Raw genomic sequence first — 17,926 nt, forward strand, 5'->3', positions numbered from 1 at the left:
CCTGTCCCATGAGCTTCTGGAGAAGAGAAAGAGGGCGATCCGAGGTGAGGTGAAGAATGAGAATCAAGCTGGCATGACTTCTGTATTGAATTCAGGATACTGTAATACAGGGTTAAAATAGAAGCACCCGCAATCTTTATACAACAACCTGTAATTATGTGCACAAAGACATAGGTCTCTGCGTGCGTAGGTGTATGCATGCATTATACATTAATATGGGTATAACAACAAAAGAAGCTGATAGAGTTGCTTTTCTTTCTATATTATCTTTTATTAGGAGATATGCATTATGTTTGTTTTAATTTTTTTAGTCCATGGGAAAACACGAAAGCATTTTCTGACTTCACCACATGCCCCTTGCAGGAGCCCGTGCCGTACCAGCAGCCAAGGCTGTACCTACAGACCTATTTCTCTCTCTGAAGCGTGGCAGCCTTGCCCTGCTCCAGTCATCTTGCGCGCTTGCTGTCCCTACCCCAGGTTAAAGTCACAATCGGGCACACCGCGAGTTTTAAGCCTGAAGTGCCCCTTTGAACTCAGGGCTTATCTGAGCCCTCTTTGCCTTCTGGCCGGTTATTCTGCGAGTTCAAGACGGACGTGATCTGGCTGACAGAGGTTTATCCATTAAGACAGAAAAGCTGCTGCCCCGTAGGAGCAGAGCTAATCTGACGGGGTAGCACTTAAATCAAACGAGAGCGGCAAAACGCTCCTGCCCACGAGGATGCTTTCAAGCCCTGCGCTGAGCAGGACGCGGTGACGGGAAGCCGCCCCATGCTTGCAGCATCGTCCCGCGCTGCTGCGACTCAGAGCGTCCCGCCTGGCCCCGCTCAGGCCGTGCACTGCTGCCATCCCAGCGAGGTCCGGGTGCTCATCCTGCCGCCTCTGGCCTCCGAGCACGTGCAGGCGGCTGCCGGGACCCGGCTTTCGCTCCACCCGTCTGCGCGGGATGGGAAGTACCCGGAGATCAAAGGGTGCCCTCTGCATCACGGACGGGCGAGAGTGCTGCTGTGCACCCGCCTGGAAAGCAAGTAATAGCAAAAAGCTGGACCTGGTCCAGTCCAGGTAAGAGCAAGACTTTGCTAAGCGTAGAAACAAAGAGAGGTGCTTCACCCTTGTGCGATGAAGGCGCAGCCTGGCCTTAAGCCATTTTCCTTCGTCCTTTTCATCCAGTAAGTATGCCTTGACTTCTGCTCTACAAGAATGGAAATGATCCGGCTTCTCTAATGCCTGTTAGGCCAGGTTACCCCGTGCGCTTCCCAGGAGAGAGAGCACAGAAAAACCGTGGTCGCAACCCGCCTCCTCCCAAGCAGCTGTTAAACAAAACAGGAAACTGCGGCCCTACAGCGTGACCGTGCTTTGAAGCTCTGCCCTGCGGGACAGGCTTCAGTAACCTTTGGGGGAAGCTTTAAGAGGCACCCTTCAGCCCCCCCAGTGCTGGAACCTGTCTTTGCCTTCTGGCCGCAAACACTGCTGCCCGCTCCTCTCGGATGCTATACGCTAGGCTGGGGGATCTTCTCTTCCACCGCACGCTAACAGAGCAAATCGGCAGCGAAATAAATGCATTCACCTTAAGCAGATGAGGTAGGCAAAGCATTTTCTGTTTGCAAAAGGGGAAGAGCGGCGAGTCCATCCGCAAAACCGTTTCCCATTAACCAGCCCACGATGGTATCTTATAACCTCCTAATGGCAGTTTAACTGTCACCCCAAGAAGCAGGTGGACTTTCGTAATACTGAGAACAAAATCACAAGAGGAGGAAACCCCCAGGATCTGCCACATTGCAAAGCTGGTAAGACAAAGTTAGTTGGAGGGAAAGAAAAAGGGTCCTATGTCCCTTTGACTCTCTAGAGGTACTAACAGGAGAGCAGAATGTGTCCTCCCAGGCCAAATAACCCTGCCAAGACAGTTGCAAAACCACACAGACTTGACAATGATGAGCCATATCTTGTCCTCCAGTTATGGCTTAAAGCTCCCGCTTGTCCAAGCACTTCTCTAACCTCTACCACAATGAATTGTTAAAAACCTCCATCCTCCCAAGGAACACTTATACACGAGCACGTTTTGTAAATACATGTCCCGATGATGTGGTGTTAACACTTCACAATTATTTTTTCCATGCCAGAATGAGTTAAGGTAAGAGTCTCTGTCCTGGCTTCGAATTTCCTGGCTTTCCCCTGTCTGCGTCACGACATAATTCTTTCCAGCCAGCCTTTTCCTCAGATGTTCAGAGTTAGCATTGGGATCCCTGCCAGCTCTCCTTCCCATAACAAGCAGGGAGCCTCCTGATGCCAAAGATTTGCCTTCTATTCGATACCCCAGGGACAGAACACTTGGCTTTACAAGCGCTGTCCCGATTTTCAATGCTGCAGATGTATATACATAAAATTGCAGCTTTATAGAGCCCTGTCTGCACTAGAAAAGACTTGATGGCATGTCCCTACAAGCTGTCTCTCTCCATCAACTGTAAATAGAGCTTCAATTAATTAAGGAGGTTATTTGCCAAGTTAGTACACATAGTTTCAGCAAGCGAAAGAAGGCTTATTGTCAAATTACTTTTTCCTGGTGTAATCGCATCTGCATTGGAGTTTTTGCTAGTAATAAAAACACATACCCATTATTAAACCACCCTGGTTCCAGTGTAAACCTGGTCTAAAACTAATGCCCTGAAAAATGATAAAATACTATTCCCATCTCAGTAAAAAGCTTTTCTTCCCCTCCAGTGTCCCTGGGTTCACACCTTATCTGCCGTTGTAACCTGCGTGCTCTGCCTGGAGGGCTGGAAATTGCAGAGCTGTTGGTGGCTGATGAGAAATGATTCAATGGAAACGTTGCCGCGAGCCCTGTAGATAGCAAACCACCTTCCCTGCACTGCTCCGAGCGGGGAACCGACTGAAACTCAGACAGATCCTTTCTCTCTGCTAAGGGACGTGTCCTTCAGGCTCAGGACAGGTGAAGTGTGTGTCCTCTAGCAAGCCAAGGCTGCTCCCGTCTTCTCTTCTTTTGGAAGGAAAACAAGTAGGCTCCTTCTTTTTGAGGTAACAAGTACGTGACCTATGTCAACTCTGTGCTTAATATTCTCCTGAGCGGGGAAGAACGTGCAGAGAATAGGAAAGAAATCACCTGTAATAAGCACTATTAATATGCTTCCATCAAGTACTGTCTTTTTTTTTTTTTGTTGGGGAGGGCAAGAAGTACAGTGGCTATACCCAATGAACATGGCACGTGCAGACATTAAATCAAGTGCTGCTACTCACAGATCTTTTTTCAATCCACCTTTATGCTTATTAGATTTAATCTATGAATACCCAGCTTCCAGCAATAAGCTTGAGGCAACTCACGTTAATCCCTCAGAACTCTGGGGTCTCTGTTGTGTCATTTGAAGAAGGCATAGGTAGAAGGATGTGCCCAATTCCTGCCTCCCCTCCCCTTTCTTGAAAGGTTTAGACCTAGAATTGGCCTGAATTTGTATATTTGTTTTATTTAAAAGAAGTAGTTGGGCTAAAAAAAAAAAAAAACAACATGGAAAATGCTACCTAATAAAGTTACACAAAAACATTGATGATTTAGGCAATATCATTAATGCAACTAGAAGTGGATGCTAAGCCTGTATTCTTTGCTCATGCTGAAGTCAATAGCAGTTAAGTTCAGTCTATTTTTAGGGTAATGAAGAGCTATATTGTGGGCCCTATAAGCTTCAATACTGAAGGAGTGTGAAATGTGGGTGCTTAAACAGTATGTCCAAGTCTCCTGTGTACCCAGGAAAAGACACAAATATATAATCATTCATAATTAACAATATCTCTGTAGCACTGCCTGTGAAAGGATCTCATGTTCCTTCATAAATATTAATTAAATCAACCCAACACCCCAGTTGTGTAACAATTATTACTGCCATTAACAGATGGAGAAACTAGGGCACAGTTTCATTGCCCACACAGAGCATCTGCTGCAGATCTGGGAAGAGACTGACCATCCACAGCCTGGGTTGAACGATCAGATGCTGGATTCAGATGCCTCGTGACAAAGCACCCGTATTGTCACGTTAGGGTGGAAATGCCTCTTTGAAAGGTTAATGTCAAACAGTGTCATTATTAGAGAGAGAAACTAAGCAGCAGCATCTCCAAGGAAACCAGCACACGTGAGGAGGGAGCGAGGAGGCAAAACCAGGAGTTGGAACAGAAGCTAGAGATGGCAGCCATTCTGATTTTCTTATTTTTTATGTTTCTTGTGTGATTTTCTCTTGTTAAGTTAGGTAGCTTTCTGCTGTGAATGTCAGAGCAATTTATTTATAAACAATTAATTTAGCTTTCTATCGCTCAAGCGTGAAGGACCAGATCTCTACCTCCGAGTCCTGACAGCTGCCCCAGGAGTCCATCTGCTTTCCTCCTGGGCAGCAGCAACCACCAGCAGACTCCAGCGTATGTCCCCTCATCCTTCACACCTTCCTCATGCGCGTATCCTCGCTACAGCTCTGGCTGTCATTTTATCCACCACTGAAATGCAGCTATTTCGGGTACAGGCTGCAGGAGTCCCTTAGGGACATCAGCGGTAAACATGCATTTGCTTTCAACGCCCAGACCCTACGCGACGGGACAGATTCAGCACAGGGAGTCAAGCGCCTGGGAGAGTCACAAAGTCATTTGGACTGGAGCAGGACCAGGAGACACAGGTCAATGCTCTGCCTTATAAAAAGTACAAAGGTAGCTTGAGAGACCCGGGCTTGCGGTTTTTAATCCGTCTAAAAGGTGGCACGCTGCGCTGTAGGGCTCCCCTAAGCACGAAGTAGCATTGGCTCATGGCTGGAAGAACAGTATTTCCAATTAAACACCCAGTATCAATTCTTACCTCTTGGCATTCCCATCAAAGCGCCAACATTACGCAAGCTGAATAGCTGATAACACAAGGCGATGTGGTTCTACGCAGTAAAAACTATTCTTAAGCATTTCTTACAGCCAAGGAGTTTGACTTGGACATGTTACCGTACTTCTATACCTAGCACTATCAGAGGATGAGCATTTGCACCATAAGAACAATGTGATATTAAAAAAAAAAAAAAAAAAGAGAGAGAAGATTTATCCCTTTTCAAATTAAAAAAAAAACCTCACTGCATGGGAAGGAATTCTCCCTTGTGAATATGGGTTAGTCTGTCTGGACTAATCCTCTACTCATATGTAGTGGCTTATTAGGGATTTAAAAAAAACATCTGAAGGCTTAGACAGTATATTTACAGTGGAACAGGCTTACATGAAAGATGTATTTTCAGTGAATTTAATGACACGTTTGACTTGAATTAATGTTGGAGAAATGTAGAAATCTGTTGGGGTTTTTTTTCCCCTGTTGTTTCTATGAAACCCTTTAATAAAGGCTTTACAGAAGCAGTAATATGTAACTTTAAAAGGGCACTAAAGCCAATTGAAAGTGAGCCAGTGCAGACTGAATTCCTGCTTCCTGCAGAACAGCAATAAATCCTCCTGCCACCACTCAGTTCCCTTCAAACCACAGAGCTACAGATCATCAGACCGCCACGATGACCATAGCTCACCCAAAGCAAGTGTCTTAAGTCTCTATGTCCATGGTTTCCCCAGACTTACTGTGGCTTCGTCATTGACTTCTCTACTCCACCCACTCCAGCCACTTTTTGTTGGAGTATATTTTATTTTGTTTTCTTTGAACCTACTGGGGTTAGTTCATAGAGTGACATTCAAGCGCAGCCCCCGCATACCAGTTTTGTAGTAACCCCCTTATGAACTGCACAAACATCTAAGAAGAGAAAGAAATCTCAGTGCAGAGGGCAGAAGAGCAGAGAAAATTAATTCGGAGCAGAGACACACGGAGTGAAGCGCAGCGGGGACATGAGCTGCCCAAGGATGCCCCGTAAGCCAAGGGCAGAATTGGGAACAGAGCCTGTTTCCTAAATCCCTGTCTATCTATCCAACGCTCTCCAACTCATATTGCTTCTGAATAAAGGTTAACACAATTTTTACCAACATTTTATTCATTTGCAAACAGCACCTACTTCAAAAGAGTGTTTCTATGCTCGATATCCAGGCCTTAAAACACTACCTAATCCTCTAGGCAAAACACACGTCTACATGGGCACGGTTAAGATTAAGCAAGGCACAAACCCACGATCAACCGAACGGCGATGGAAGAGCCAGATACAGAGTACGTGCAAAGAGCTACACGAGTGCTGTTTTACTGCAGCTGTAGGTCTGACAGCGTAATGTAACATAACGTAACGTGCTGCCAGCTGCGGCCCAGAGCTCGCAAGATGCTGCAGATATCTCAGAGGGATATTTCGGTCTCCACAGAACTCCCCCGCACGGCTCGGTTTGGTATAGCTATCGGCAAAGCCTGGTTTCAGGATGCTTTTTATACTGCGTGAACTCCAGCAAGGGATACGCATTTTACACGGCACAATTTAGGGAAAAGAGCTGCACGGCTACGGGAATATTCACGCCCGTTTTCTCGCAATGATGCAAAGGACGTGGCAGAGGGCTGCAAGCACTCCAGGGAATGCAGCTTCAAGGGTGATTTCCTGCAAGCTCGGCCTGGTAAAAGCCCATTTGCACGCATTAATCCCGCCACAGTCATTAAGTGAAGTGTGGTAGCAGAGACCTCCACAAAGCAGTAATTTCACTCGCAGTGACTTGATTACTTGCAATTCTCTGTACATACCCAAGGGTCCTTTCAGTGCTTTAATACACCAATATTGTTCTAGTATAGATGAAACTAAGAAAGCCATTTTATTCCCATTGGGAAGGCAAAGTCCTGATGCACTTTAGTCTCTCATTTTCTGGAAGGGGATTTTACTCGCTGTTTAGAAATACTATCAGAAGGAATGTGTCATTTGCTGCTTTTACCTCCACGTTTCAGGGCAGAGTCCACCAACTCTACCACAACTCATAAATTTCCGTACAAGTGAACACTGCGCTCCTAGAAACTGCTCCCCCGCCTGCAGCCTCCCCGGACACCTCCTGCAGCACTACAGCCCGACTTCCTAAAGCTTAAGCAAGAAAACTTGACCACACCAAAATCAACAAGTTTTCCATTGAGTTTCTAGGAGCCAAGAGTCTGTGGTTGGTGTACACAAAAGGGTTGCTGTTAAAAAAACTAGATATCTGGAGAATTTCAGCTATCTAAAAGTATTTAAGATAGCCTTGCAAATCTCTATCTCTGCATGCATTACATAAACAAACACACTGGCAAAGATACAGCAGACGTGTCATGGTATCATTACATTGCTTGCATGACCTTTGTCAAGGAACCACAGAGCTTTTCTGCTGGCATTGGGGCATTTTATGTGACATCTCACCATCAACAAACAGCTGTACCACACTCTTTGTGGTATTTTTGAGCTCTTTTTAGTCGCCCCAAGATTGCCTTAGCAAAGATTGTTATTTCTGTTCCCTAACACCAAGGATCCCTTATCACCAAGAGGCCTCCTAGCATGTTGGATGATAAATGAATACACAAAAAAGCTTTAAAGAGCTTACAGGCTGAAGATAAGGCAGATAGGAGAGCCCAAGCAAAGATAACACTGGCCTGTGTGGGTGACTGGCCATAACATATCAGCAGTTTAGTCACTGCCAAGTTTTGCCAAAGCAGCTACAACTTGCAGTTAATGAATTGCACTTCTTCAGTGCTAAGTAACAAGACATTCAACATAATTATTTCAGTATGATATGTGGCAGAGGATCATGCCACCACCTTCTGATTTATTACCAGTTTCAAAACATCAAGGGTTTTACTCAAGCCCCCAGCTCTCAGGAGCCTTCCTTCCAATTCTGGCTTCCTTCCACAACCAGGCGTATCTGTAACTCACAGGGGTGCAAAGGACAGCTTGAAAATGAAACCTGGGTTTGCCCTCCAGAATTTAGAAACCGAAAGAAAAACCACTAACCATTCTGGCTGCTTTTTTAAAAATAGAGATAAATAAGAAGATACTCTGTATCTCGAGATTTCTTTGTCAGTGCCAGGATGCTCTGCCAGCTGATACATAGATCAGCACATCTGGGGGTGTAGCACAGCTGGCCGGTTACCCAGCTGAGGTATGAACCATGCAATCCAGTCAACAGCTTTGTTCATTTGTGGTTCAAATTCACTGCAGTTTATTTCTGGAAGTATTTAAAATGCCTGTCCCGAAGGCCTTAGGACCACTGCATCCAGTGAATCATCCACGACACCTGACATAGGTAATAAATCTCACCATGTTTACTAAAGCTTTCTATAGGACTCTGGGTACTTCGCATTAAGATGATGTAAAATAGCATATGGGACAGACACCTGCAACACTGTGGGGCCACTGCTATTTTTCCCCTAATAACCAGGTAAAATCCACCAGTTAAAGAGTAACTCAAGCAGTATCTAGAGGGACACAGTAACCTGGCATTAAGCATGCCATCTTAGGATTTCAGAAAACAGATTTCCGTTTTTTGCCCAATCATGGACACGTTTGGGTAGAACAAACCAACTTAAGCCACAAATTCCCTGCAGCCAAATTAGTTTTAAAAGCTGGTTTGGTCACCAGACAAAGCATCTCCACCAGCACAGGACACAGCAGGGACCAACCCGGGCAGTGTCTCCCCAGTTTCTCGGGTGGGTTTTGCAGCCCAGGCTGATGGGGACAGAGCAGGACCTGAGCTGGCTGTGCTTGGGAACAGCTACACAACACTGCAGCCACTTCTGTGGCTACAAGATCAACATCTCTCTTGTCTCTGTCCCTTTGTGCTTCACCTGGAGGACAAAGAAAACATTTCCCTTCCTTTCAAGAGACATGAACTTAAGTCTATCAAGCACCAAGAGGGAGAAAACCAACCAGCAAGACACTGAAGAAACTTGTTAGCCAAAAAGGCCTTTAGCTTATAGGTCCCAAATTGTGGGAAGAATAACAGGAGCTGATGCAGATAACATTAGATTTGCTGGAGATACAACAACAGCCTTCATGTGGCCCAGCTGGAACACGATACAGCTGAAGGAAGGCTCGGGGGCAAGAGGCAGGGTCAGACACATGGAGATGCACATTGAAAGCCAGGACGTAGGTCGCACTTGCTGCAGAGGGTCAGAAATCCCCGTTTCAGCGGGGCGGTCGGCGGCGATGACTCACACGTATCACATTACTGGTAAATTTACCCCGGTTCATGCTTTCCCTTGGGCAGGAGGCATTGTACCCAGCTTTTCCAGGAAGCATATTGTATCATCTCAGGGGATTTGTGTGGGGCAAGGGGTACTCTGCCCTGTAAGAGCAGAGCTCATGTTCTACCTACGGAAAATAAGTGCCAAGGTAGGCTTGGCACTGCCCTCTGGGGAGCTTACAGACAACATGGAAAGTATTAAATTCTGATGGGAGCAGCAGCTGGCTTCTATCAGAAAGCACTATCTCTGTCCTTTTAAAATCCTTAGCGTTTCTTTTGTCACTGGAGAGATAAACAGTCTACCAAGGTCATTTGCACTCTGCCGGCTGAGCAAGATGTGCCGAGGCTGCAGGGCAGCGTGGCTCGGCTCATCAGGGGTGGGATGCTTTGAACAACACTGCGTTCCTACAAAAATAACGGTACCAAGCATGACTCGAGATTAACCAAGGCCCTTCTTCAGTGCCCGAGTGGATAACAGCGTCACTGCTTCCGACTGCCAGTGGGCTGCAAGGCAGCAGCAGCGTAAATGGAAATTAGTCTCTTTATGGATGGCAGGCAGGACTGCAAGGCTGTATCACTGCAGAACGCAGCTGAACATAAACCGACCCCCTTGGCAATAGCACCGCATCAAATAAATCGGCATCTCAACTTACCTAGTGAACGCGTTATCCTTTTGCAAACGGAGAGTAAACATAGCAGATGAGGCAAGCGGATCAGCAGAAACCGGAGCTCCGAGGCAGGGTCCCCTTACACAACAGTAGTCCTTTTCCCTGGCAGGTCGGAGGAGTTTTCGTAGGCAGGGACGAGCCCCTTTGCCCAGCGGGTGCTGGGGGAGCCCTGCTGCATCACCACCAGCCGGATTGGAGGCTGGGTGTCTGCAGGGACCTCGGGAGCATATTCCTTGCTTGGATCCTTCCCCCTGCAGTCATAGAGCACGCAGGAGATCAGGAAAACCAGAAGCAAAATAACATAACTAGCTACCAGAATGATGAGATTCAAGGTAACGGGATCAATCTCCAAATAAAACTCCATTTGGTCCCATACTATTGAGTGCAAACCCGGAGAATGAAGTTTCATATGCACGAGTGAGCGACCGCTAACTGATCAGAATAGATGTATTGGCTTTGCGGTAAAAATACATTAATCCTCAGGTCTCCTGTAGCGATGGATTTCCCTGAACTGGATGATTAAAGCAGCTCAGTTTAATAACTTAAGCTCCTTCTTTTAATGCCACGTTGCCTACAGTGGCAGAAGCTAAATTTGAATGCTATATTGACAGGAAAACATCCCCCTTGCTCAGGGACCATCTCTTTCCTTGACGGGCAGGTACCAAGCTGGGTTTCCTCTAAGGGCATTTTGCAGAACCTCCCTTCTACAAGTGGGTTTGGGCTCATGGGCTGAAGAAAACCAAGCTGCGTAATTAGGAAGCGAATACAGAAATAAATTAGGGAGAAAGTCATACGCAGGATAACTTTTCTCAAAATCTAACGAGCCTGATTCTGATTTCGACTAAGACCTTTTTGCCCTGCACTAGTGCTATAGAAGGGCTTTTAAAGTGAATTAAAGACTTTTATTACCCAATTCCACATCAGGATTACCGGGACACGTCACACCACTGTATCACACGCTGCCCAGCCAGTCCTTGCACAAACTCAGCTGTAGGATCCTGCTTCCCGCAGGCTGTTCTGTCCCCTTTGAGTCTCCCATGTGCGAGAAGGTACAACACGACCGGAGCATTTCTGTAGCCCGGGCACCACTAACTTCTTTGTCCCATGTGGATCCTCCGCTTGCTGAAATAAAAGTGAACTTTGCGATGTGGCTGTTCCCTGCCTGGCAGCAGTGCCAGGCTGCCCAGCCACAAAACCTGCAAGTACTTTTTGCATCTTCCAGATTTACATCCCTGAAGCTGATGAGTGAGTAGGGACACATATAGCTGCCACACATTGCCCACACAGCACTTGCTTGTTTCCCTAGAAAACTGTGCTAGAGTTTTCCTCCTCCTCCTCCAAAAAAAAAAATATACCAGTGTATAAGATACCAGGAAGGCAGACGAGAAGGGCAGGAGGTGATGCTGATGAACATCACAGACCCTACGTCAGCATGCTCACTGCTTCCACGCAAAACTCCAAGGTTTTGGTCAGCATTACAGCACAGGAGGGGTTTAGGAAGGGATTAGGCTGTCCAGCTCTTAGCACTGCCAGAGCTGTGGAAAAGGGCTTTACGTGTCAGCGGGAATCCGATCTGGCGCGTCTAAGCTGTGAGTAAGAAATATGTCATGGGGCCATCCTGCTGCCGTCGACCTCGACACATGCCACTCGTTTTAAGGCCAACATCAGCTGCGTCCCCAACCATCTGCCCTCATGGCTCTTCAGCTGAGAAGAAGTCTGTATCGAGAAGTAATCCCAAGCCCGGCATTGCAAGAGGCACACTCAGCAGGGAGGAGGGAGCCCCATAGCACTGAAGATACACATTTTCACATACCATGTCTAAAGACCACCAGGCATTTGGGTGTTCGATGTAGTTTAGATGAGGCTGAGATTTTTCAAGACAGGCTAAGGCTTTTGATTATGCACTTCCCCTCCAAAGCAACAACGATCGGAGCCGGGATTTGGTTTCAGTGCTTGCTGGGAAACTGAAAGTCTTTTGAAAATCTCTCCAAAATGCCTCAGAAGCACAAGCGCCTTTGAAAGGCAATAGGATTGAAATTTAAGACCATAAACCATGTTGCACTACAAAAAATTAGTACTGAAGTAGTAAATACTATGTAGTTCACACGTTGAGAAAGATATGGGATTTTATGTTAGTTTAAGGCTTTTAAACTAGTCCTCAAATGGCAGCCTGGATTCTGAAAACTTAGCACTGTGCTCACAAAAGAAAGTTTATGGGATTTTTTTCTCCCTTGTGTTTAATTAGTACCAGCAAGTTTGCCAAACCTGAATTGTCTCCTCTAAAGTCCTCCACACTAATAGCTTGGTTTCAGATTTCTGTCTAATACTGCAGCTGGGAGATATGTGACGTTAAGTATTTAATTTGGATAGGCATCAGGCCAGCTTTTAGGGGGGCTTTTCAAAATGTATAATCTGGTCCTCGATTACTGCACCACCTTCTGTATTGGTGCAGGCATGATTTCTTGGCAAGATAAAAGCCTCAATGTTTCTACATCTCTGTAGCTTCTCAAAACACCCTCTTAGAGTGAAAATACATTATACTTTCAAAACACCTCCCCAGGACTGTACCTAGGGCCTGGTTTGCAACAAGGAGATCTTGCATTTACACTTTTGTTGTATTCCCAGGATCCCCGCCCTTGAGCCGGAGCTGCTCACAGCAGCTTGTGCCTGGAGTCAGCACACTGAAAACTGAAGTCTATGAGGGGATTTGGCTTTGATATCATTACTTATTCCCTCCTCCCAGCCCACATCCAGGGCAGACCGTAGACATTCACTGTTTGATACTCCTGTGCCCAAGGATTGCCAGGGTCCGATACGGTCTGCCAGCACCCCTGTCCCAGGAGGAGTGTCACACCACCTCGGGAACCTCGTCTGCACACACGCTGGAGCTTTTTATAGTGGAGCCTCACTCCAGCAAGCTGGCACTACTCCCAGGGTCAGTGTCCTGGAGTTCCTCCCCTGCCCGACACCGCTCCCTCCTGCCCATCCCGCAGCCACAGCTCCGTAGCTGACCATCCCTCGCCAGCCTTCACCATCTCACCCTCCTCCTGCTGTTTATGCCTGCACCCTTAAGAAAAGTTGTTCAAATCCCTATTGGCATCTGTGCTGATGGAGTAGTGACAGCTCTCCCAGTTCTGCAGTGAGCAGGCGGACATTTCCCCCAAGTAAATGAGAGTCTCGGGAGTTTTGGAGGATTGCAAAAAACCTAAACAAGTTGTGCATGTGCTTCCCTAGGCAGTGCCAAAAGCTGGGCTGATGGTCGGGGTGAAGCGCTGCCTTGCGCTTGTGCAGGCTGGCTCCAGCAGCGACAGGTGAGACCGTGTCTGTGGGACCCACTTTCCTCAGCTGTCCAAAATTTCTCTCTGCTATAATTGCTTCAAAGGCCAGACCAGCTCTGCCACGGGCTGTACCAGAGTGCAGAGATGGTGGGTTGCACAAAACCTCCGATACATCCTCTAAAAGTGGATTAGCTAGAGTCCGCTATTTATTTATTCCACTATTCCATTATTTAGTGTTTGACAAAAAGCCTACCCGAAGGGCCAGAGCTCCTGGCTGGAGACCCAAGGCCACCAGCTGCCACCGATACAATGGAGAACTGAGTGTGGAGTTGCTTTTTTCCTCTTATTTTGTCCACCTTGATTTATAGACACTTCTGGACAGAAAGCACCTCTTCTTCTGCGAGCACCTAGTTCAACCGGGATGAGAGATAAGATGTACATAACAGAACAGAAAATTCCATGGTTTTGTATACTTTTTGCTTAAAGGCATTGTACAGTAAATGTCACAGTACAAAAGTTATTGAAAACAGCAAAGAACTTCTCTCTGATCAGAGAAAAAATGGAGTTTAAAAAGAAAGTTTTGGGAAGGGGTTCTAGTGGGAGAAAGCCACAAGTGCTCTGTTTTGAGAGCAACTACAGCACAAGTAGCAAAGAGATGGCAGGCAACAGCTGAAGAAAAGAAATCGGTCTGCAAGGAACTACAGCATCTTCTCATCTAATGCACGAGTTGAGTAATAGGTCCCTGCTGCGCTGGCTCTTTTTGACTATATCAGGTTTGGGCTGATCACACAAGCAGTTTAGCTGGCAGATCCAACACAGAGCAGTTCAGAAGTTGCATCGCACAATGCATCGAGATGGATTTACACAGCAGAATATCCAAAGGGGACCAGGCTTTGCTGGACTCAGCCATACGGAAGCAAAAAGCAGTTTCCAGTCCTGATGCTTCCTAGGTGAAAAATAAGTAGCCAGAGTGCCAGCAGAGCCTCATGCGCTGCAGAAAACACTGCTCAACACACCTGGTGCGGCCGACCTGATTCCAGCCAGCTGCACCTTGGATCTGTGACCCAGTGAGATAGCCGTCACTGCCAGGCTTGATTGGCTTAACTGCGGTGTCATTGCTAAAAATAGCCCCTAGGAAATAAATCTCTTCAATCCTGGTGCAGTGTGAAAGAAGGGAATACAGATGACAGCCATCCCAGCATATTTCAAACAGAATAATGAATGGATTGAGACAGGCTATCAGAAAGGACAGACCTTACCTGGGTAACACCCCATCCTGCCTTGTCTCTGCAGCTTGGGACAGCGAAGGTGGATGTTTATGGCTGCAGGCAGCTGCCCGAGTCCATCGCCCTCCTCATACAAGAAGTAATAACCGAAGAGGGAAACTGCAGAGATTGAAGGGCAGCAGGGAGAAACCTGGTGTGATCAGGAACCAAACCACAGTTACTCCCATACCTCCAGTCCCAGTCTCAAGTGCCCAGAGCAAATCCAACGAAAGCAGACTGGTTGCGCACATCGTGCGTGGACACCAGTGGCAGAAACACAGCCACTGAGCTCCTTCCTTGGCGATGCCTCCGGGGTGCTGCAAACGCCTGCTTAAACAGCATTTGGTGTTTGTAAGGGGCCACACGCGAGCGTGTATTTTAGCCTGTGGCTTTTGGGGTCTTGCCTTCCTCTAGCACAAGCTCTGCCAGGGTGTAAGAGGGCTTAGACCCCCTCCCCTACTCCCCCCTGAGCGACAAGGAGCCGCTCACCCAGGTCTCCCCTCTTGCCTGCTTATTTCCATAGGGCAAGAAGTAATTTAACGTATTTGAGACCTTTGGCAAAAGGGGGCTGGAATCGAACAGCGCCACTCAAAATAACGAGAGGCAAGTGACAGCCAGGAGCCCGGCAGCCCACGACAGACCAACGCGACAGCCCCGTACACCCAAACCCACAGCAACCAAAGCCCAGCAAGTTGCGCAAGGCGATAATCGCGACTTTAAACCCCTGTTTTCCTACAGGCCTCTTGCAGCTCGGGTTTTCCATGCTCTCCACATCCTTCCTACAGCTGACCACACGTAGGTGCTATTGCTTTCCTTATGGAAGGCTCCCGGCTTCCCTCGCCGGGAGCCCCGAGCTGCGGCCGCGGCCGTGCCCGGCAGGTGGCAGCGGCACATCGCGGGCAGCGCCCGGGACCCGCAGCTTTCGAGCAAATTCCTCCGGGTGGGATAGAACCCCGCTTGTTAGGAAGGAGCCCTCCGCTTCTTTAAGGTCTTTTGAGCCGTGGTGTCAAGGCTTTGTCAGCGTCTGAAGGGAGAAAGGGCTTTGCACTGTTGGCGTTTTGGGGTTTATGCTATGTTCTTTCTCAGGAAGCACGAGTGCAGCGGATAAATCGGTTCCCGCTTCAGAGGGGCGTTTGTTATCTATTTGATCTCTACAGCAGTAGAAAACGGCTGTTAAAATGCTGCTTTTGAGAACGGAATAGAAATTCAAGAAGGAAGATGAAAAGAAAAAATACGAGATATTCATTACAATACAGAACTGGTCTACTTAGTTATTTGTAGTGCAGTTCCCTCCTGGGACCCTAAACTCACAAATACACTAGTCAGTGAAATGTCCGACTTTGAGGCTACGAATAGTCCTACAGAGGTGAAAGAGTCAGCTGGCACTTGAGGTTAAGCATATCCTGAATCTTGCTGGAAAAAAGTCAGAAGCTCAAAACAAAGACTGAAGTCTTACCATGTTAAGCATTGTTCACAAATCTCGCCTGTACGCCTTCAGCTCCTCTCCCCAAAAGCTTAGACACCATTACTACCACATTCACAAAAGCACTTCTTACCTACAACCCTTCATACCCAGCAGGGCAACATACTGACTTAAGTCCAATTTCCTTTATCTGCAAATCAGCCTACTAGAAAAGTCTCAGCCGGAGAGGATCTGGTCCCCAGTCAAATAAAACCAGTTGCCATGAGGTGGCAGATGCTGATCAGCTATTTTTCTGATTGCTTTTTCTTTGTCTTAGGGCTCCAGGTGAGGTGTATCTCTCAAACCCATGGCCCAGCTGAGATCTATCAAACAGAAATGGGGTGCTAGTGTTTACTCCTACCTGAGGTCCCTGCTGGAATGCTCTGCTGGCATCAGGGCCAGCTCTATTTGGTGCTGCAAGAAGCAAAACCCCAAAGGATCTGATTCTGTACAGTGATATTTCCTTTGGATATGGTTTTTGCAAGCAAAAAATTAATTTTCCTGTAGAGGAGTGTGCGCAAGTCCAAAGGGACTGAGGAGTTAGAGAGCTTAATCCTAACCAGTGAATTCATGAGATGTGACAGTCAGGCAGCACTCCTTTTCATGATCTCCAGTAGGATGTCATTCAAATAATGCTGGATGTTCATGTAAAATAGTTGAAAATGTAATTGCCTTTTTTGTTAACCAGGAAGACAGATTTGATGTGAAAAGTAGAACTTATGACTTGATTTTAAAACAGTGGGCCAAATCTTCATGTGAGAGAAATCTCTATAGCTTTATCAACATAACTGTCTTGATATCAACAGAGTGTGGCTGCATATTAGTCAGTGCCACTCTGCAGGGTGAGAGCCTATAGAGGATTAATACCTGAAGAAAGGGAACGTGCTTATTTTTCATCTCTAGGTAACTTTCCAATGAGACCCAAGGCAGCATGGGAGGATTTTGACATAAAACCAGCCAAGAGACACCTTGTCTGTAATTCTGCACCCATGAGACGAGCAAGCATACAAAACTACCTCAAACTGTGGCAAATCTAGTTTGATGTGCTGTGAAATATTTAGTCTGTCCACTTGTCCTCGGCTGCTTGAGAAGCATATGCAAATGTAAATGCCTTCTCATTACTGATGGTGAAATGACTTAAAAACAGGAGGAAGAAAATTAAAATGCTTGATATGGAATGAAAGTCTCCTGGAATGGGTTGTGCATGGGTAAAGCAGACTCAAATTGGGTTTTGATTCTGCTGGAGCTGGACCGCTTGCTTGGTTTGTCTTCTGTCCCACAACACATGTTCTGCAAGAGCTAATCAAGATAGTGCAGATATAAAATCAGAGTGATATAGACATGGTTGCATCAAATTCAGTGAACCTCCTTTTGCTTAGCCCATCTGAGTTTACTATCAAACTCAAAATCACACCATATAAACTATTCCGTCTTTTCTGCTGTTCTGACTTGGTGCTACACAAATATCTTTAGCCAAGTCTTTAAGGATACACTTCCCTTATTCTCCTGGCACTGAAGTACATGCTCATATGCTTTGCCAAATTGGGATGGATTTAGGTGCACACAGCGTTCAGCTCAGGTGTGTGTGTTTAGCTGAACTTGGGCTATTAACTACATTGCGGCTGCCAGAAATACAGTTATTATCATAGGTAGTAGAGCACTTAATATGAGAAATCACAAAGTGAGAGCTATAGCTTCTTGTTTTATTGCTTATGAAGATTAAGGGCTATATTCTTTCCTTCCTCATTCCCAGTAAATCAGGATTTTGCCGATCTGGCTCCCTGTGACTGGAGCAGCTGGAGCATGTTAGCAAGAGGCACTCGGTGTGCCAAGAGCTGGGTTGTGCTGGGGATGGCAGCATCTTCACCAGCACAGCTGCAGCCTGCAAGAGGAAAATAGGCGCTGGCACCCTTGGGTGACCTCCCAGGAAAGTCAGGTGCTACAGACATACAGGAGGAACTCCAGTACCCATGCTGCAAGAGGGAAGGTCAGGAAGCGAAGGCTCCAACTTTTGGTAGTGCTGCACACCAATTTTCGCCATTGCAGAGAGAGTAGCTGAACAGTTCCCCATTTGCAACAAAACCTGTATGTCTTTCCTCGGGGTCACATATGTGTGTTTGCCTC

At 46.8% G+C, this 17,926-nt stretch overlaps 1 protein-coding gene across 1 annotated transcript in view; it reads right to left on the reverse strand.

Annotated features, from left to right (window-relative positions):
• Nucleotides 1-10,246, reverse strand: part of MMD (monocyte to macrophage differentiation associated) — a 45,944-nt gene extending 35,698 nt beyond the window's left edge. The window contains exon 1 of the mRNA XM_030014775.1: nucleotides 9,783-10,246. Within this exon, the coding sequence (XP_029870635.1) occupies nucleotides 9,783-9,823 (41 nt within the window). The 5' untranslated portion in view covers nucleotides 9,824-10,246. The remainder of the gene's footprint in view (nucleotides 1-9,782) is intronic.
• Between the last annotated feature and the right edge of the window lie 7,680 nt (nucleotides 10,247-17,926).

The sequence above is a fragment of the Aquila chrysaetos genome, chromosome 5 (assembly GCF_900496995.4).
Source record: "Aquila chrysaetos chrysaetos chromosome 5, bAquChr1.4, whole genome shotgun sequence".
Taxonomy (NCBI): domain Eukaryota; kingdom Metazoa; phylum Chordata; class Aves; order Accipitriformes; family Accipitridae; genus Aquila; species Aquila chrysaetos.